The sequence below is a fragment of the Hevea brasiliensis genome, chromosome 10 (assembly GCF_030052815.1).
Source record: "Hevea brasiliensis isolate MT/VB/25A 57/8 chromosome 10, ASM3005281v1, whole genome shotgun sequence".
NCBI lineage: Eukaryota > Viridiplantae > Streptophyta > Magnoliopsida > Malpighiales > Euphorbiaceae > Hevea > Hevea brasiliensis.
Window position 1 is genome coordinate 852,968 of NC_079502.1, and position 21,919 is coordinate 874,886.

At 33.3% G+C, this 21,919-nt stretch overlaps 2 protein-coding genes and 1 pseudogene across 4 annotated transcripts; all 3 read left to right on the forward strand.

Annotated features, from left to right (window-relative positions):
• The first annotated feature begins 1,666 nt into the window (after nt 1–1,666).
• On the forward strand, nt 1,667–9,347 carry LOC110632926 (type II inositol polyphosphate 5-phosphatase 15). Of its 3 annotated transcripts, none has more exons than XM_021781304.2 (11): nt 1,667–2,595; nt 3,482–3,734; nt 4,733–5,540; nt 5,700–5,824; nt 6,322–6,406; nt 6,623–6,931; nt 7,039–7,306; nt 7,397–7,520; nt 7,677–8,037; nt 8,289–8,519; nt 8,837–9,347. In XM_021781304.2, the coding sequence occupies exons 1-11, from the start codon at nt 1,860–1,862 to the stop codon at nt 8,849–8,851; spliced, it is 3,315 nt and encodes a 1,104-aa protein (XP_021636996.2). In that variant the 5' UTR covers nt 1,667–1,859; the 3' UTR covers nt 8,852–9,347. The 3 variants fall into 3 exon arrangements, with proteins under 3 accessions (XP_021636996.2, XP_021636993.2, XP_021636994.2); XM_021781302.2 differs by having other exon boundaries at nt 1,669–2,595; nt 6,623–6,788; nt 6,891–6,931; nt 8,289–9,347; XM_021781301.2 differs by having other exon boundaries at nt 1,668–2,595; nt 8,289–9,347.
• A 1,247-nt stretch (nt 9,348–10,594) lies between these two features.
• On the forward strand, nt 10,595–14,566 carry LOC110632929 (2-alkenal reductase (NADP(+)-dependent)). Its single transcript, XM_021781306.2, has 5 exons — nt 10,595–10,948; nt 11,175–11,352; nt 11,552–11,718; nt 12,701–12,783; nt 13,928–14,566. The coding sequence occupies exons 1-5, from the start codon at nt 10,721–10,723 to the stop codon at nt 14,304–14,306; spliced, it is 1,035 nt and encodes a 344-aa protein (XP_021636998.2). The 5' UTR covers nt 10,595–10,720; the 3' UTR covers nt 14,307–14,566.
• A 4,755-nt stretch (nt 14,567–19,321) lies between these two features.
• LOC110632921 (probably inactive leucine-rich repeat receptor-like protein kinase At5g48380) lies at nt 19,322–20,605 on the forward strand (annotated as a pseudogene).
• The last annotated feature ends 1,314 nt before the right edge of the window (nt 20,606–21,919 follow it).

Consider the following 21,919-nt stretch of genomic DNA (forward strand, 5'->3'; position numbering starts at 1 on the left):
AATGCATATGATTAATCAGAAAACAAGTTGTGGAGACAACATAAGCCCAAAATTATTTAGAAACTTTCATTTAAAAAGTAAGTGCTTAGGTTACCTCAAGGAGATATTTGTTTTTTTTTTTTTTATTCTTTTGGCAACTCCGTTCTTTGTCTAGATCGAGGAAAACAAAGAGAAAAGAAAAGAAAAAAAAATGTGATTTTTTAATTTTCTTAAAAAAATGTGATTTTCTAATTTTCTTTGTTTGGATAGTAAATAAATGAGACAAATAAGAAGAAATTAAGGGAAATTATATTTCCCAATTTCACTTTATTAACTCAAAACATTTATCTCTAATTTGAAATGAAGAGAATTAGATATCATTTATATTAAAATTACTTACATATCCTTAACACTATATAACAACAAAATCACAAATTTATGCCAATTAAGTAATTCTATTAGAAAATAAATTATATTTTCCTTTCATATTAGTAAGGTATGCAAACAATAGGACAGAAATTTAATTTCTCATTTTTTCTTTTTTTTTTTTCATTTTTCCTCTTTGATTTCTCTTCTTTAATTTCCCCTTATTTATTCTGCGCAATTAAGGATCTAATCAAAGGGTAAGAGATGCATCCTATTCACAAGCATTTCAAAATCCAATCATCATGGTCCAACTAACCTACCAACTATCATAATATGCAATAAGCCAATTTGGTTTTAACCAAATCAAATCAAAATAAATAAAAAATAAAATTAAAAAATAATACTAATCAAATTGAATCAAAATAGGAGTTGAATAAAATCAAATTGAAAATTTTTAATTTGATTCAATTCAATTTATCAATTTAGACCTGTTTTATTGGACCTTTTTTAATATATATATATATATATATATATATATATATATATATATATATATATATATATATTTGCCTATTATAAATAGAAAAGTATATAATATTTATATTAGTTCATACTCTTTATTATCATCATAAATCTTACAAGGTATTTTATTTTGATCATATTGTGAACTTTTCAAGTTAATCAGAAATTAGTACATTAAATCAAATATTTATATAATATTTTTTATAAAATTCATCAAAATGTATAATATATGAATTTAAATATAAATATTTAATTTAATAATTATTAAACTTACTGCTTCTAAAATATTATATAATTTCTCATAATGTTATGGGTCAAATGAATATGAGGAAGGAGTGACCTAACATGAATACCTAATTTCATCTAAAAAAAAAAATCTAAAAGTTGACCACAAATTAATGTGAGACGATCAACAGTTTTTAATAAGTTTTTTTTTTTTAATAAGAACAGCTTTTAATAGTTAAATACTAAAAAAAACAATTAATTATTATATAATATGAATATCTTATATTTAATAAATAAATAATACTTTTTCAATTTTATTGTAATAAATAATTTAGGAAAAAAATTTCCTCCCTTTATTTGCTATTTAAAAAAAAAGAAAATATTAATTATTTTTTTAATTTTATTCTTATCATATAAAAATATTTTTATTAATTATTAATATTTTTTTATAAAAATAATATTGTCTAATTATTTTTTAAATTTTATTAAAATAACTTTAAAAAATTATTAAAATGGGACAGAGTGCCTATCTTAAATGCTCTATATTCCCAAACTGTAATAAACAAATTTCATATGCTATACCATATGTAGATGGGAGGACTGCGCCCCTTTTTGTTAAAATCCGATTAACAGTTTACAGTTACAAAAAGAAGAAAACCGGGTTTGAGCTTCCTCCTTGATTTTCTCTCCCTAGATTCCCTCGTTATTTTCGGCCTTTCTGCTTCTTTTAATACAGCAACGAGAAGTGGCCGCAAATTGAGCCGCGGATGGACCTTAACGACGACGTTTTGTCCTCCTACAGTCACCACCACCACGACGATGATTCCTCCGTCCGTACGCCTAAAATCTTCGACCGCTACTTCTCCTCATCGTCGTCGTCCTCAGACGACGAATCTCAACTTTCCAATTCTTCCATGGAAGCCACTAGCAAACGCCTTGATTACATGATCCAATTCTTGGACCGCAAGCTCTCCTCTCCTTCAAACAGTAATTACACTAATAACAATGCCAATTCTGCAGATAATGACACCAATAATTCTAAAAGAAACAAGTCTTCGGCTTTGTCGGAGTTCATAGGGAAAGGAGGCGGAACCGGAATTTTTAGACTTCCTGTTCGAGGAGCCGTCCACACCGGCCGCCCACCCAGCCTTGAGGTTCAACCCCATCCGTTAAGGGAATCCCAAATCGGTGGTTCTTTGAGAACCATCACCACCACGGAGACTCAGTTATGGACTGGGAGTGATAACGGGGGCGTTCAGGTGTGGCAATTCAAGGATTTATACGGAGGATGCGGGGACTCCGCGCCATATAGGGAGTCTGTGGCTGTCGGATCGGGGGTAACGTGTATGGTTGGGGATGAGGGAAGCAGAGTGGTTTGGAGCGGGCATAGGGATGGGAGGGTTAGGTGTTGGAAGATGGATTTCAGTTCGGATGGATTCAGGGAAGTCGTGTCTTGGGTTGCTCATCGTGGGCCTATTCTGTCCATGGTCATCACTAGATATGGTCAGTCCGTTCTCTTCTCATTTGCCGCTTCCCTCTGCATTTCTTTATTCATTATATAAAAGATCTTATTTTACACTGTGGACTGTTTGATTGCAACTTTCTAAATTTAGTCAATCCAGCCCATTTAATCAAAACTCTTGGTTCAATCATGGAGATTGCGATTACAGTTCATCATTCTTGTTATATCCGATGTTCAATTTTTCGAAAAGCAAAATCTTTTATCTCACCGAACTTGGGTGAACTTCCTCGTTCCTTTTGAGGCAGCTTGTTTGCCCTTCTTTTCTTTGGGAATGCATGTAAGCTTTCATTATCATTAGCAATCTCCTTAGGCCTACAAGCAGTAGTTCATGGCTCTTCCTCTTTGTAAATTTGTCACTTCCAATGACTGTGGTCACTTGCTCCCCAAGTGTGTGAACCTCTAGAATTTTAACAATTCAAACGTGTAGTTATGCATTGCTTTTTCCATCCCGGCTTGAAGAATGAGGAAAGTTTTGATAAAAAATTAAAAAAGGAAAAACCAGGAACAAGATGAAATTAGAACTCTCACTTGCCCATTAGCTCTCTCCTGATATCTTCTGTTAAAGTCGCTTATGCTATTTGAACAGAAAATCTTTAGACCTAGGCTAGGATTTATGGAATTCCTTGTATTCCTTCAAAGAGATACTGTTCTTCTGCTCCCAAAGGGAGTAATATGTTCATTTGTTTCCACAATTAATAAATTATGTAACACCTATCTTATATTTTCTCTTTGAATGGATTACTAGGTGCCCAGGTGTTCGTATTATTTTTGAGATAAATGTCCTTTGTGCAATGGATCTTAAAATTTCTGTTTGCTTTAAATCGCTCCCTTCTTTGTTTGTCTCTCACTTTGTTCTCTTTGGCCCAGGGGATTTATGGTCAGGCTCAGAAGGTGGTGCCATCAAGATATGGCCATGGGAAGCTATTGAGAAATCATTTTCTTTTACAGAGGAGGAGAGACACATGGCTTCCTTGTTAGTAGAGAGGTCATATATCGACCCTAGAAGCCAAGTCACTATAAATGGCTTCTGCAATGTTTTAACTTCTGATATTAGATACTTGCTATCTGATAATTCTAGAGCAAAAGTATGGAGTGCTGGTTATTTGTCATTTGCATTGTGGTATGTCTTCAGTCGAACTACACTACTTTAAGCTTAATAATTTGAACTATTGCATTGGTTGTTGGAAGATTTATGCTTCATAATTTTCAGAATAACTACAAATATCTACTATGAACTATTACTAGTTTATCTAATCTCATACCAACTCATCATTTTTATGCAAGGGTAATCTATGGGAAATTTTACTCTGGGGCCAAATAGTTAATGCTTTGTTCATTAAACTGTGATTTGATCTTTTAAAATCTAGATTATATCTGTGCAAGCAAACATTTCATAATCAAGCGGTATAACGTCTTAAATGGCGAGGATTGATGCACAATTAAACCTTTATAAAAGACTTTTTTTTTTTTAATCCTTTTGTTCATGTGTGCATACACTTGTTCGTGCATGTATGTGAGAAAAAAGAGAAGATGAAGAAGAATTTATTAGAAAGAGGATGAAAAATGAGTAATTTATTGGAGAAAAAGGTACCCTCTTGATAGAGAAACCATTTTTTTTTTAAAAAAAAAAAGAGAGGAGAAAATTTAATGCCAAATATTAGCCAAGGGCAGCCCTTGAAATAGCATGCCAAATTTGTTTAGTGATTAACATTTCAGCAAGCATTTCAGCTTAATCATGAAATTTTATCAAGAGCCCTTCTTGGGACTTGTACCCTTGTGCTGTGAATAAAAAAAAAAAGTAAAAACTGAAATGAATCAAAGAACTCCTAATATATATTTTGTTTTGTCCATTTTTATCTTTGGGTTGTTTGGATGGAAGGGAGTGGAAGGGCTTTCAAGAGATAGGAAAACCTTTCTCTGTTCTTGTAGATAGTTGGATTACTGCTGTTACAGGGTAAAATACTGTTGATATTCCTGCAGTATTATATTTCTTAGATTTCCTATCTTTTGACTTTGTTTTTGTACTTGGTTTGCACCTTCTTGGTGCCCTTGATGAATTACCTATATTCTCAAGAAACAAAAGAAGGATGGGATTATGCTAAGAGTTCTATTTTACAGGGATGCTCATACACGGGAGTTGCTGAAAATATTCAATATAGATGGCCAGATTGAAAGAATGGACATGTCATCAGCACAGGATTTTACCTTTGAAGATGAGATCAAGATGAAAATTGTTGCTGGTCCAAAGAAAGAGAAGAATCAAAGCTCATTTGGTTTCTTTCAGCGTTCACGCAATGCTATAATGGGAGCAGCTGATGCTGTTCGTCGAGTTGCTGCAAAAAGTGGATTTGGAGATGATAACCGGAGAACTGAGGCATTGATTATAACCGTTGATGGAATGATCTGGACTGGTTGTGCAAATGGCTTACTTGTGCAGTGGGATGGCAATGGCAATCGTTTTCAAGATTTCCAGTACCATTCTTTTGCTGTTCAGTGCTTTTGTACATTTGGATTGCGAATTTGGGTAGGTTATGCAAGTGGTACCATCCAGGTATTGGACTTGGAGGGTAACTTGCTTGGAGGTTGGGTGGCTCACAGCAGTCCTGTCATAAAAATGGCTGTTGGGGCTGGTTACATTTTCACCTTGGCTAATCATGGTGGTATACGTGGATGGAGTGTCTTGTCTCCTGGACCTCTTGACAAAATGTTGCATTCTGAACTAGCTGGCAAAGAATTCTTGTATACGAGGATAGAGAACCTGAAAATATTAGCTGGTACATGGAATGTAGCGCAAGGACGAGCATCTTGTGACTCACTTATTTCCTGGCTAGGTTCTGTAGCTGGGGATGTTGGTATTGTTGTTGTCGGGTTGCAAGAAGTTGAAATGGGTGCTGGTGTTCTTGCAATGTCTGCAGCAAAAGAAACCGTAAGACTATCTTTCTTGCTAAACTTTCTTGTAAAAGTTTGATCTTATTGTTGCTTGAATCCTTCTAATAACAATTGCCCCTGGCCATGTTTATCAGCACTCTACATTTTGTTTTTTGCTGTTTTAGTCTGTTTATATATATTCTCTTCTTAAATTCAGGTAGGACTTGAGGGTAGTTCAGTTGGGCAGTGGTGGCTGGATATGATAGACAAAACATTGGATGAAGGGCCATCATTTGAACGTGTTGGTTCTCGGCAATTAGCAGGCTTACTCATTGCTGTATGGTTAGTATCTACGATGGGCTTGATTGGTTTAACAGTTTGGATGTCGGTCTATTTTTCATTAATGGGATATTGTATGGATGAATAAGTAGAATGATTTGATTGGTTGTACCTCATATTTGAGGTTCGTTCATTGTATTATTCTCATTAAATTAGCATTTGTGCATTTGTTTGAAAACAGCCATTTAAACACATGGCTTGTATGCATAACTTGTTTTTGTTGGCTTCATTCTTTCGAGGGCTTAATTTTATCCATGGTTACTAGACTTGTCCATAAATTTCAAATCAGTTCAGTTAACTTCAAATTACCACATAAAAATCATTCAACTTTACTTTAGGTTTCAGTGAAGTCATTATAAATTTAAAATAAACTTAGCTATAGGACTTTCATACTTCACCTCTATATCAGAAATTCAGAAAAAAGTTACACACACACACACACACACATAATTGTCCTTTGGATCTCATTAGTTTCTGATGGTTGAATAATTGTCTTCCAGGATTAGAAATAATCTTAAAGCTTATGTTGGGGATGTTGATGCTGCTGCAGTTCCATGTGGCTTTGGGCGTGCAATTGGTAATAAGGTATAGTCAACTTTGTTTGTTCTGATAATTTTTCCTTGTGTTATTTTTGGGAATCTTATGTCTAATTCTGTAGGTTCTTATATTTTTTAAAGTAAACAACATATCCTTAGATTAAGTAACAACTTTGACACAAAGATCTTCTGAATGATATGCAGCTTTGTATATACTTGGTCCAATTATTCTTATTATTAGTGTGGCTAAATGTTGCCTGTGTAGGGAGCTGTTGGTTTGAGGATCAGAGTATATAATCGAATAATTTGCTTTATAAATTGCCACTTTGCGGCACATGTGGAGGCAGTTAATCGTCGTAATGCTGACTTTGACCATGTATATCGAACAATGACTTTTGGTCGACCTTCTAATCTCTTCAATGCTGCAGCTGGTATGGTGCCGTACCTGTTCTTGTCTTGCTGGCTTGCATGCTCAATGTATTTATTTTGGCTTGTTTATGGATCTGGCTTGCCATTGCTCCTTTGTATTGCAGCTGGTTCTTCATCAGCGGTCCAAATGCTTCGTACTACAAATGTATGTACATACGTACTTGTATTATAGAAACTATCTTGATCTTATGTTGCCATCTATAAAATTGTTCCACATTTACTTAGTTTGACGAAGTGTTGATGAATGTACAGGTTATGGGTGCCAATTCTTCAGAAGGAATGCCTGAGTTATCTGAGGCAGACATGGTCATATTTCTCGGCGACTTCAATTATAGGCTTGGTGGTATATCTTATGATGAAGCAAGGGACTTCATTTCTCAAAGATGCTTTGATTGGCTTAGAGAAAGGGATCAGCTCCGAGCAGAAATGGAAGCTGGGAATGTCTTCCAAGGAATGCGGGAAGCAGTTATTAGATTTCCTCCTACATACAAGTTTGACAAACATCAACCTGGTTTAGCAGGTATCTTTTATAATTGAATTGTTTTAATTGGTATCTTTCTGCAGGTACCTTCTAGCAGAACTCCAACTATTATGAATTATCTTTCTGCAGGTTATGATTCAGGTGAAAAAAAGCGTGTCCCTGCATGGTGTGATAGAATACTTTACCGGGATAGCCGGTCAACTCAGGTGTCTGAATCCAGTTTAGAATGTCCTGTTGTCTCTCTGATATCACAGTAAGTTTTTTAGTGAGATTGTTTTCTGGCATATAGGTGTCAGAAATATTTGCAAAAGAAATGACTTCTAGTGTTTTTGTGTACATGCATGTGCACAACTGCACACATGTACACATGTGCAGTGCCTGTAGTTTTAACTTCTTGTCCGTTTAATAGGTATGATGCTTGCATGGATGTCACTGATAGTGATCACAAGCCTGTGCGTTGCATATTTAGTGTTGATATTGCACGAGTTGATGAGTCAGTTAGGAGACAAGAATTTGGGGACATAATGAAATCGAATGTGGAAATTAGACACTTGCTTGAAGAACAATGCAAGATTCCAGAAACTATTGTCAGCACAAATAATATAATCCTTCAAAACCAGGATACAACTATTTTGCGTATCACAAATAAATGTGGGAAAAGTGTTGCTCTATTTGAAATTATTTGTGAAGGTCAATCTACAATTAATGAAGATGGACGTGCATCAGATCATCATCCAAGAGGTTCCTTTGGTTTTCCTCGATGGCTTGAGGTAAATTCCCCTACTTCAGATACATAAAATTAAAAATGCATATTTTCTAACAAAATATAACTGCTAAACCAAAAATTATTCCTTTCACCCATTGGAAAAGACATTCTTTTTTTTCTTTAACTATCATCTGAATTTACGTTAGTAAGCCTTGCAAATCAAAATTTCATTTTATCTTAGAAGCACTATATTATCAATATTGGCAAATTAACTTCACCACTTTGGGCATTTGAAAAATGTGTGACTTGAACCAGGTCATTCCAGCAGCTGGTGTAATTAAACCAGACCATATTGCAGAGGTATCTGTTCATCTCGAGGATTTCCCCACCCTAGAAGAGTTTGTTGATGGTGTCCCTCAAAACTCATGGTGTGAAGACACCAGAGACAGGGAAGCTATATTGGTGATCAAAGTGCATGGTACAAACAACACAAACCACTCGAGAAATCATCGCATCCGTGTGCGCCACTGCTGTTCATCGCAGACGGTAAGGATTGACCCAAAATCCAATCGCTCTAGGCAAGTCCAAGGAAGTCTTCTCCACCGGTCTGATTATCAACGACTCAGTAGTTCCTATGATGTGGTTGACCACCTACGTAATTTGCATAGTCCTTGATTCAAAAATGGCATGCAGTGGTTGAATGGCACACACTTTCAGAAATATTATCCCTAATCAATCATAGGAATCCCTCATATCTAAATGGACTGTTCAACAAGCATCTAGATGTAAATTAAGAGGAGCAATGTTGTGCTCTTTGCAAGTTCAATATTCATTTATAACTTATAAAGTGATTATTTTTGCAGATGAGCAGTTTGTGAAGGAGTTTTGAGTCCAATTTGTTTGTAAGTGTACAGAAAAAAGGACTGTATAAAGCACCCTTTTTTCTTTTCTTTTCCTTTTGCAGGGTGCTTTTTTAAAGCCTTTGTTTTCTATTTAAAGCACCCAAAAATACTGGGCAAAGTCAAGAAGTTGATGCTTATAGATATTTAAGCCTCTTACATTGAGGTTTTATTATTATTATTATTATTATTATTATTATTATTATTATTATTATTACAAAAGGGTTGGAACCCCAAACCAGGGAAGACAAAGGAGGGAAAACTATCCCAGTGGTAATGTCATAAAGGACCTGACTCAATCCTGGAGGAGGGCTGTGAAGATTATGTATATCGGCTGGAAATGAAAAGGCCAAATTAACTAACCAGCTGGAAATGAAAGTTATGTATTTATGTTGGCTTTAGTCTTCTGCTGCTCTTGTAAACTTGATTGGATGAGGAAATTCAAATGATGCATGAATGTCGCTCAATTTCCCCACTTGATGGATATTTTTAAGATGTTAAAATTCATGTATTGTTGAAAATCTTCCATCCACATCACTTTAAAATCCTATTTAGATTTTAGGATGTGAAATTCTTCATTTTAAAGAGTGATGAGTTTTTAAATCATTCTTTTATTATAAAAATACCCTTTAAATACATAATTTAACCATGCAATTTTATTGAAGTGAAATAAAGTCATTATGTATAACCAGAGATCAATACATAAACAAATTTATATAAGATAAATATTATTTTAATGATATTTGTGTAAATTATTTTTTATATTCTTCTAATTTCTTAATTACTAAAATATTATTTTGTAGATGTTAAATTTATAAATATTAGCACTAATGATCAAAGCCGCTTCTAATTAATTGATTTTTTTTTATTTTGATTTAAAATGAGACTGTTAGAATAGCTATTAGTAAAAAAAAGTGTAAAAATATTAAAAATAACTAGTCGCGTGTCTTATGTTTTATACAGATTATTTATTATTTTATTTTTATAACATAATTTATTATGTATTTTATATATTTTTTATTTTCATAATTATATTATAAAATTTTGTTAATAATAAAATTTTTAATTAAATATAATTTTATTTCAAGTTGATAAATAAAATAAGTTATTAATAAATTATTTTTTAAATTAATTGACATAATCATCGAAATATTAAATAAAGTAGGAAAAGAATACTATACAATGCTGAGATAAGAATTCAATAATTAAATTTTTAAAATATTTAAATAAAGAATTAATATTTAATATGATAATTTATTTTTTTATATAAAAATATTAAAATAAAAAAAATAAAATATACCATATAATGATTTTTAAATACTTTTATTAAGTCATTATTAAAATTTTTAAACTTAAATATATGAAATATTTTTAAAAATAATTTCTAAAATCTTATGCATAATTATATACATATAGAAAAAATTTAGATAATAATATTTTTTATTTTAAATAAGAATTTAATAATTAAAAATTAAAAATATTTAAATAAAAATTAATAATTATATGACAATGTAATAAATATATATAAAAAAAAAGATATATCATATCACAATCCATCATCTAATTTCATTAAACTATAACTCACGGTTGTAAAACAATTTATATATATATATAAAATTAAAAGAAACAATTTATATATAAAAAATTAAAAAGAATGCACGACAAATTGACTGGCAATTAGGCATGCCAATAGCCGACGGACACCTTATCTGTAGACCTAAATTGAAGCATGTGATATGGGGGTAGTCGGTGAAATAATTGCAGGGTTAGGTAGTTGTATTTGTATTGGGTGTTGTTCAGTGTTCAGTCGGGGAAGTAAATTGAAGTGGCCATTTTTGATTGATCAAAATGGAAGAAATAGCAGTAGAAAACAAGCAGGTGATATTCAAGGGCTATGTAGAGAGGGCACCAAGGGAGACAGACATGGAAGTGAGAATTGGGACTGTTGAGGTCAAAACACCAAAAGGGTCAGGGGCTTTTTTGGTGAAGAATCTCTACCTGTCTTGTGACCCCTACATGAGAGGTCGCATGCGTGACTACCATGGCTCTTACATTCCTCCCTTTGTCCCTGGCCAGGTATTTCTCTTTCTTTTTCTCAATTTCTCAAAATGTACTTTTTTTCTGGTTTATGGCATTACAGAATGGTAGCTGAAAGATTTTTATACTATCCAAATTAAGCACACTTCTTTCAGATGATTTACAAGTTTTGAGATCACCATCACTAATGCCACAAAGAAAACCACACTTTAGAATTACTTATTATCTAATACATTTGTCTAATTCACTCACTGTGGTGATGAAGCCCATACAAGGATTCGGCGTATCAAAGGTTGTGGCTTCTGATAATCCAGATTTCAAGCCTGGTGATTTAGTTTCGGGAATTACTGGTTGGGAAGAATACAGCTTGATTCAGAAGCCTGAGCAATTGAGGAGAGTTCAGCAAGATGATATTCCTCTTTCATTTAACCTGGGTCTTCTTGGTATAACTTAAACTTCTTATTGTATATTCCTCTTTCATTTAACCTGGGTCTTCTTGATATAACTTCTTATTGTCCAAAACATGAATTTTTTCCCCCCTAAATAAGTGGGAAATTGAATTGCTCAAGTCTTATACCATTTTGCCTAAACAATTATCATAATACTTTGAGGACATAAACTAAAGTGGACACATTATTGCAGGTATGCCTGGTCTTACAGCTTATGCAGGATTCTATGAGGTCTGTTCCCCTAAGAAAGGAGATTATGTGTTTGTGTCTGCAGCTTCAGGAGCTGTTGGCCAGCTTGTTGGTCAGCTTGCCAAGTTACATGGTTGTTATGTAGTTGGAAGTGCTGGGACAAGCCAAAAGGTATAAGTTTCTTTGTGCTGCAATGATTTCAAATCGCAGTCATGTTCGCAGTAACGGTCGCGGGTAACAGAGACAGGCTTATTTGCAAAGTTCATAAAATGACTATATATTGGTAGTTACAAGTAAAACTAAAATACACCACAATGTAGTAAGTATAAATACATTAAATAAAGATATTAAATCTATTATTTTCAGACATCATTTGTTTTAAACAATTTATAAGCTAAAATAATTATGTAGATTGTACAGAACTAGAATATAGAATTTTCATTTTATGTTATTTTGTAATTAATAATGTAAACCCTAAAATTAATTTTGAAAATAGTTCAAAATAATACAAAAAATACATAAACCTATAGATCGGGCAAAATAACTCTTCAAACTACTAACTTAAAAACAAATCTAACATCAACATTAATTTTCTTTAAAAAATATGCAAAACAACGAAGAAAACAAAAAAACAGCACATAATTAAAATAAATTGTATAAAAATATAAATAACTCACACTAATCTTTGCCAAGATTATTAGAAAACAATGAAAAAAAAGATGTATGAAAAAATAAGAAAATTTTGAGTGAAAATTTGAGAGAAATTGAAGTCAAACAACAGCTACTGAAGTGTTGCATGTAGAGACAAGAAAATGGGTATCAAAACACTATGCACATGTGAAAGAGTGGCAGAAGAGTCTTCAAAATAATGGCCGTTACCGTTATGTAACGGCGTAACGGCATAACGGCCGTTACAGCTGCAACTCCCTGTTTGCCTGTAAATAACAGTCTCACAGATAATGGAACCCTTCAAAACCTGTAAATAACGGCTGTTATTTGAAACCATGGTGCTGCACTTCATGATTCTTTCTTTTTCATTGTAAATGATATCACAAATATAATGCTGAAAAAAAAGGAATTACTTTTAAACAAGTGCTTTTGACAATTAGAACTGATGCAAGGAAAAAAAAAATTCTTGAATGGGAAATATTAGGTTGATCTTTTAAAGAATAAGCTTGGATTTCATGAGGCTTTCAACTACAAAGAAGAGCCCAACCTGGATGCCACTTTGAAAAGGTTAGTAACAAGCTTCTATATGTTTTATTTCTAATGTGGCCTTTTCTTGCTCAATGAACAATCCCAATAGTCAATATTTTGACCAGTAGAAGACTGAATATTCTATTTTTCTTTCAATTGAAATATGAACGTTGGGGATCACTTTGAAAGTTAAGAAAAAAAAAATATTTACTTAAATGTGTGTTTGAGATTCTGGAGATAATTATTAGACGAGAGCCTAATTTTGTGGACAAAATTAAATTTTTTCCTAAAATGATTTTGTCTATTTTTTCCTAAAATAATTTTGTCTATCTCTATAATCAATTTGAAGATGACCCAATTCTTGATGCATTCAGTTAGCAGTATTCCTTCCTTCCTTTTTCAGTTTCATGTCATCACATCTAACACTTGGAAAAAAAAAAATCAATTATGTTCATATTGTGATGATTCTCTTAAATGAAGATGAATCCAGAACTGCAATTTTTTTTTTTTTTTTTGTTTATTTGGCTTTGACCTGGACTTGAACTCGAGATTTCACCGTGAAATGACTTCAAAACCACTAATTTAAAGCTCATTGGTTAGAGCTATAATCATGTGTTAAGGAGGGTATAGGGACTTGAGTTGGTATAGGATGAGATAAATTTAGGCATTGGTTGCAGGGACAATGAAATATCTTCTTGGATTCCTTGTATATATTAAATGGTTTAGTTGATTTCTTGCTCATATGATCGCTGGTTTGAATAAAAGTTTAAGCTGAATATTTCCATCTATGCTTTGCTTTTCTTAATAAAAGTTGGCTTATCGTACAAAAGCTCCACTTGAGAATCGGGCATTGTTATTTTATTGCTCATCTAAATAGTGGTTCAACTTTAAAGAGAATTAATTGCCTTAAGCACTGAGACTTTCTATACGAGTGTTAATAAAGCACTTTCTGCTCTTAAATGTCCTTACTGGACTTCCTTTTTTTTTCATGTTCTCTGTGTTTTGTTAAATGCCTTGAACTGCCATATTGATATTTCTATGAGCATCGTTACTCTAATTTGTAGGTTGCCAAGTTAGACAAATTCTCTATTGCATCAGCATCTAGTACTATAATTGATTACTTGTCCATAACATTACAGATTATGGTAATTACTCAGTTTGATATCTATCTCACTATAAATAGGTATTTTCCAGAAGGCATTGACATTTACTTTGATAATGTGGGTGGAGACATGCTTGACGCTGCATTGCTCAACATGAGGATTAGTGGCCGAATTGCAGTCTGTGGAATGGTGTCTTTGCACAGTCTCTCTGATCCCCAAGGGATTGGCAACTTGTTCAATCTTCTAACTAAACGGATTAGGATGCAGGGATTCTTGCAAAGTGATTACTTGCATCTTTATCCAAAATTCTTGGAACACGTTATTAATAACTACAGGCAAGGGAAGCTTGTTTACATCGAAGACATGAATGAGGGGCTGGAAAGTGCTCCAGCTGCTTTGGCTGGGCTTTTTTCTGGTAAAAATGTGGGAAAGCAAGTCATTCGTGTAGCCTATGAATAATATTTTATATGAAAACATTGAAGCAGTTGTAAAGATTTAATGGGCTCCAGCTGAAATAATCTGCCATGAACACAAAACTTAATCGTTGATTTGAAGTGAATTTGTGGACTCTCTCCTCAATAGCATGCCTCAACTAGTTGTCCTTTTAATGGAAGGTTGTAGTTTTGATAACCATTACATTGTTTGTTGATGTATGCAGTGATGCATGTAAACCGAACATAGGCATTGCAGCTTTGAAATTGTTCCTTTGTTAGAGCCTAGTTGGTGCATCCGTGGAATATGTGTTTAACTTTTGAAGTCGGTGGTAGAGTAATGCATGTTTTTTTTTTCAGCTCCTCGCAATATATATCATGTGAGGACTGTAAATGGAGATCATGACCTAAAATTTTGTAAATTTAATTGAAAATATTAATTGTTGAAGGGGAAAAAAGAAAGAAGGTTTATGTTTTATCAAGAAAAGCAGTATAAGTTGCATGAGCACTTATGGATAACAATAGTCAAGCTGGGTAAATTTTTTTTTTTTTTTTTTTATAATAAAAAAGGAAGAACTGCATTAGATATTATTGGCATCAAGGGATAATACATCAACTAGGAATGGTGGAGGAGACAAATTCTACTCATTCAAGTCATACATAGAAACAACAATTCTAGCAAGAGTATGAGTACATTAATTCGCTGACCTCTCAACAAAATAAACGGAAACAATAACTAGCTCATCCATAGGAGCATTGATATCATTAATAATTGAATCAAAATAAGAACAATCTACATATGACCTATTAATTAAATTCAGTATTTGATTTGATTTATAAGTTAATTAAATTTATTTATAAATAAAAAAATTATAAATAAATTAATATTTAATTTAACTTTTAAATTATAAATAATGATATTTTACTTATAACTTAACTATTTATTTTAAAGATTATAACTTTCAATTACATATCCATTTTGATAGTTTTAATTAATTAAATTACTTTTAAACATAGTTTAATAAAAAATAAATTATTTTTTATTTTAAAAAATTTAAAAAATATTTTTAAATAATTTATCAAATAATTAATTATTTATTTTTAATTAATTTAACTCATAAATTAAAAAATGTATTTTAAATTAAAAATTAAAAAGATAGCCAAAACAAACACCCACAGAGGAAAAACCTTTCAATTTAATCTTTCAATTTAAATATTTAATTCAAGAAAAAGCTTGTCGAGCCAGAAGACCTTCAACCGCATGAGGATAACGGTTTAAAATGATTTCTTCCCCGTTGATGTAAGACAATAAGAATGTGGAAAGGTTTAATGTGAATCTGGAATGAAGTGGAAAGTGTCCGTCAACACAAACTTCCCCATCCACAGACTTCACAATGGGTGTTAACTCAGTTGAGTTAGCTCAGTTCTGAACTAAATTAGTTCAAAATTAAACTTAAATCGGTTTGAATTAAAATATCAAAAATTTCAAATTAAATTAAATTAAAAAATCTTAATTCCATTCAGCTTAATTTTATCTATCGTCTGCCTGTCCCTCTTCCTCAATCTAGCAACGCAACACAAAAGATGTAATTTATGCAACAGATCAAGAACGCAATAGAAGCAACAATAACAAATCAAAGGTTAAAATTAATGTGAATCAAGAACAATCAACGAATAAAAACTTTCTAATAAGTCTAAAATTTAATTGATAATAAAAATTAAAAGCTACAAATCTACACAAAACAACCAAAGCAAAAACGACATTGTATCATATCGCTTCTCCATGTGGCACCAACCCCAAACCAAGGCAGCAACATCATATCATTTGTGGCAGCTAACAAATTCCCTTCGACTCCGAATGATTCAATTTTATGATAACACTTATCTCATTTGTAAATAAATTTTATAATAATATTTATTTATAAATAAATTTTTTATTTAATATATTTTATATTAAATATAAAATTTTTTTCAAATAAAATAAAATTTATATTTAAAATAAATAAAATAATATATAATAAAAAAATAATTTTACCACTTACAATATATATAATTTTAAATTTATAAATCTTTTTAAAATTTAATTTAATTATAATAAAATTATGAAATTTATTATCAAGAATTCAAAATAAATTCTCAATTAAATCAAAATATTTTAGATTTACAAATAAAAAATTTTATAAAATTTATACCGATCACTGTCTTAGCTTGTACCCAGATTTCAAACTCCAAATTTGTACCCACAGGCCACAACTTTCTAACAAATTAATAAAAAAATAAAAATAAAAACCATTTTGGTTACTGCATGCAATTCTCTTGGCTCAAATCAAAGAATCAAGTGAGCTGGAAACGATGGACGATGACAGGCCGAGGAAGAAGAGTACGAAGAGAAGCCGAGAGTGACATGCACTTGTGGCGGGGACAAAGAAGGAATTAAGTCAATTGGGAATGAATGAATCAATGAAATAGAAGAGTAGAATCGAGAACAAGAGAAGGGAGTTGGGATAGGGACTCGGAGACTTGTGGGTTGTGGCTGGTGACGGAGAAAGAAAGGGAAAATGAGGTGGAAAGGGGAAAGTTTCGTTTATGTACTAGGGTAAAACGACGGTGTATTAGGTTGAGGATAAATCAAACCAAATTCTTAAAAACAAATTAATAAATAATAAAAAAACTAATTTAATACAAAATAATAATTAAATTAATAATAAATAGAAATATACATTTTCGCTTCCGCTTTGTCCACATTGAAAGAGTAAATATTCACCAGTGAAGTTTTTTTTTATTCTTGAATTTCTAAATTTTAGCGATTTGATATTAAAATTATAATATCAAAATTATACATAGAAAATTCTATTCTATACATATATATATTCGTTTTAACCTTATAACAAAAAAAAAACCAAAATTATCTAAAAAATAAAAAAATTATCTATAAAAAAAATGCACAATTTTTTTATTTTAAACATAATTTCAATTAAAAAAAATTTAAATATAATTTATATATATATTAATATATATAAAATATATAAATATATAAGTTGCTCACGCTGGTGCTTCCCTCTAAGGCGAAATGCTCCCCTATCAATGCATTTTTACGTCCTACGCATTTGGCAAATCACTTAATTCCGTCATTTTTGGCACAAGAGCACTCATCACTCTTTAAAGGGTGGCTACTTCTAGGCAAATCTCTTGGCTATCTCTGTGTCCCTACCTCTTTTATCACTGAACGAACATTCAAAGGTCTTAATGTCACGACCCAACCTATGGGCCGGACCGGCACTAGGACCTGGGCCAGCCTAAAGCCCCCGAGGCCCGTAGTAAGCCTTAACTATTCATTAACCCAACTCTAAGGCCCATTTGGGCCCAATATCAAGAAAACAAACGGACAGAGTCCGACCATAAAATGGACTTTCCAACGGGGAGTTTTCGACTCACCCGACCTGTAAACACAATAAACAATCCATTGGGGAGCTCAGCTCACCCTCCACATACTCATCAACATAATAATAAATGGGAGCTCAGCTCCCTCATCCAATCCATCAAACAGACTTAAAATATTAAGTTTACAGGTCCAACATGAATATAATATTACAGACCAATTTCAAATAATTACTGCTAACACATGCGGAAATTCTAGGAGTAATTAAAATTACACAATATTGATAAACAACCTGCGAGGTAAAAAGCGGGTTAACCTGAACAAAATATCCTCCTGTGGCTGTAAAAATTTTTGAGCAGAGTGGCGTTCGACTCAGAGTAAAATATCAATTTTAACCATAATCTCTATAACTATCTAGAACTAATGCACCTGTAGAGTGAAATGCAACATCAACAACATTTTCACATCATAACATCAAAAGGTAATTTGGAGCACTCACACACCTGTAGTATCAATCATAACATATGGGAGTGATCCTATACTGCTCTCTTAAATCCAACTGGTGCCGGTAATTACTCAAGCTCGGACTTCCACTTAATAACCAAATCGAGGGTCCCAGAATTACTCAAGCGTGACTACCCCTCGAAGGATCGGGTCCCAATTACTCAAGCGTGATCGCCTGGCCCTATCCATAGTCCACACCACATCACACGCACGCCAACGCACACCGCTCCAAATTACCACAACAACATTCATGGCACATTATGATTATGAATGCAACATAATTCGTGCCTAGAGTTTAACTAAATAAATATATGCATATAAGTGATGCATGGGCATCTTGAACATATAATAATATCGAAATTACAATTAAAATTAATATTTTACTCACGGACTTGACGACAAATTACCGTGGCGGTGGGCGGAGGAAGAAAGGCATCGGCTCACTGAAAATCATATTACATTTATTTAATACAATCGACTCAATACAAATAAAGAAAAAGACCAATTACGCCCTAAGTCGTGCCAAAATCCGGTGAGTCTCCCTATACCTAGGACCTACCCAACTGCAAAAGGGCTAAAAACGCACTTCTATACTCACAATCCATACATCAACAGTTCAATCATATCACACAGCCCCTCCCGCCCATCAAATCAATCATCCATCACAATACGCAAAATTTCAATTTAGTCCTTATTATTGATCATTTTTGCAAAAGCGCCCAAACAAGCTCTAAAAATTATAAAACTTTGCCTCTGGTCCTTAGCAATATTACTAAGCTATTGCAAAAGAATCGTAATTTTCTAAGCTACCACGAATATTTTATGGATTTTTAATCCTATTTAAGCACTAGAAAATTACATAAAAACTAGGTTCGGGTTTACCTTTGCGATTCCGACTTGAGGGCCTTTCGGGGCGTCGACAATGGGGGCTAGCCAAAACCTCGGCCCAATTCGAGACTTTTTAGGTCCAGTGCATGCGGCGAAATTTGCGGAACTTGGTCAATCGTCGAATTTCCGAATCGAGGATACCTACGAAGCCCATAACACTGGGGTTAGCACATAAATTATTCAGAATTTTAAAAGCTCATTTAATGCTCGAAATTACACTGCCAAGTTTCGTGGGACCCACCGAAAAACGTTGTCGACAAAATTCGAAATATATGGCGGTGCGAAACACTCAACGAAAGGATCGTGCTGGAGGCCTCGGTTTCATCGTGGGAATCACGGTTTTAGAAATCTAGCCCAAAAGTCGAAATGGGCTAAAATCTTCCCGAGCAAAAATCGGACAAACCGCTCGATGGATTTGGCGTTCTTGGTGTCTATGGAAAGCTCTCGCCAGTAGATGATTTTAGACACAAGACCCGGTCCAATCGGTGGCGGATCGGCGGATTTGGCGGAGCTGGAGCGGCAGCGCGAGGGAGGAGAGAGAAAAGAAAGAGAAAAGAGAGGGACGACGCGCGCGGGAGAAGAAAAAGGAAAGGGAGCCGGTTCGATTCGACCAGTCCGATCCGGTCCGGTTCGATTCGGCCGGTTCGATTCGAAATACAAAATTTTGAATTTTTACTCTGCCTCGGGACCGAAAACGAGGTCCAAAAATTCTGAAAAAATTCCGTAAAACTCAGAAAAATACGTAGACTCCAAATATATTTTTAGTTTTGCCACGTGGTCTTTAAATTAATTTTTAAAAATCATCAAAGTTTATATTTTCGGAAAATCGAACCCGATTTTTAAAATCCGAAAAATCTCAAAAAAATTCCTAAAATTTAAATAAAATTAAAATATAAAAAATACTCATAAATAATAAAATTTGGGGTGTTACACTTAACTAGTGATCCAGAGGTTTAATTTTTTTACTGAATAAATCAAACCCAACCAATGATTGAAATTCCTTAAAAATATTATTCACAGAAACATAAGCTCTAAATGCATACTGTTGGATAAAGATTGATCCAAAGCTCTCTGATTTTGGTCTTGCAAGATTAATAAATCCAGTTGACACTCATTTGAGTACTTTCGTCAATGGGGAGTTTGGGGACTTGGGTTATGTAGAGAGGATATGGACACTGGTGGCCACCATAAAAAGGGATGTTTATGGCTTTGGGGCAGTTCTTCTGGAGTTGGTCACAGGTGAAAACCCTACTAAAACTTTCAAGGGAAGTTTAATGGAGTGCATCACGCAGCTTTTAGGTAATTGTCTTCTTTATATTGCCATCGATAAGTCTTTGCTCGAGATTGATTTTGATAGCAAACTCAACTAGTTTCTTAACTGTGTGGTTCCAATCACAAAGGAGAGGCCTTCAATGTTTGAGGTTTACTAGCTTTTCAGAGCTGTTGGGGAAAGATATCACTTCACAACAAAGGATAACATGGTGTTCCCAACAGAAACTGGTGATGCTTATTCTCTAGATGAACTTGTTGTTACTCCATATGTGGAGGATCAATGAAAGACAACCTAGATTTTGAAGATAATATAAAATTGCAAGTGAAGATATGTATGTAACACCCTCACTTTAGATAGTCCATACATTCTACTATTCCGGTGACTAATGTCTGTCCGGACAGTCAGAATGTCTGAAATTATATTTAAACTAGAGTGAGGAGTCATAAATAACCCAAATGATGACAAGTAAAATTAAGAAAAAATTTAAGCAATAAAATGCACTAAGGTTAAATGAGCTGTAGCTCCGGCGATTGGTGACCTAATGGGATGTGACTGTAAAGACAGCAACCCTAGACCTGTGGAAAACCCTGTGAAATAATTTTTGGGACTCCGGTGAAGAGTTATTGAGCCTTAGATAACAAAAAAATGCCAAGAAAATAAGCAAAATAAATAATGGCACAGAGATAGATGCTATGATACCACTAAATGTAATACCCCCTTACTTCACGGAGCATCGTGGTATCAGAGCATCTATCTCTGTGCCATTATTTATTTTGTTTATTTTCTTGGCATTCTTTTGTCATCTAAGGCTCAATAACTTTTTACTGGAGTCCCAAAAATTATTTCACAGGGTTTCTCACGGGTCTAGGGTTTCAGTCTTTACAGTCACTTCCCATTAGGTCACCCATCGTCGGAGTTACGACTCATTTAACCTTAGTTCATTTCATTGCTTAAATTTTTCCTTAATTTACTTGTCATCATTTGGGTTATTTATGACTCCTCACTCTAGTTTAAATATAATTCCAGACATTCTGGCTGTCCGAACAGACATTAGTCACCGGAACAGTAGAATGTATGGACTATCTAAAGTGAGGGTGTTACAATGTAAATTATTGACGTTGTAACATAGCATTTAGGATGGCAAGAGATATAATAATTTAAGCTCGTATGTTCAATTTTCTATTGATTGTAATGCAAATTGAATATGTACTACTAGACCTGCTATGCCAAAATCAAAATGAGCATGCTGTGTTAATTTTTGAGGTGTGTAATTGCCTTTTTTGCGTCCCACAATTATTAGCCTCTCCCACGAGACACTCAACCACGACAACATATACACATAGCATAGTATCCCGATTAAGAAAATAAGTATTTATTCTAAAACAGTGATGGTAGGAACCTTCTTCCTATCTCACTAATACAAAAATCGCTAGAATTCTCTCTCTTTTCCCCTGGAGCCAAAAAAAAAAAAAAAAACTTCCATTCTTTCCTCAAACCAAGACACCATCTTTATTTTAATCTTTGGTGTGCATATATATATATATGTGTGTGTGTGCATATATATATATGTGTGTGTGTGTGTGTCAGATTCAAGATG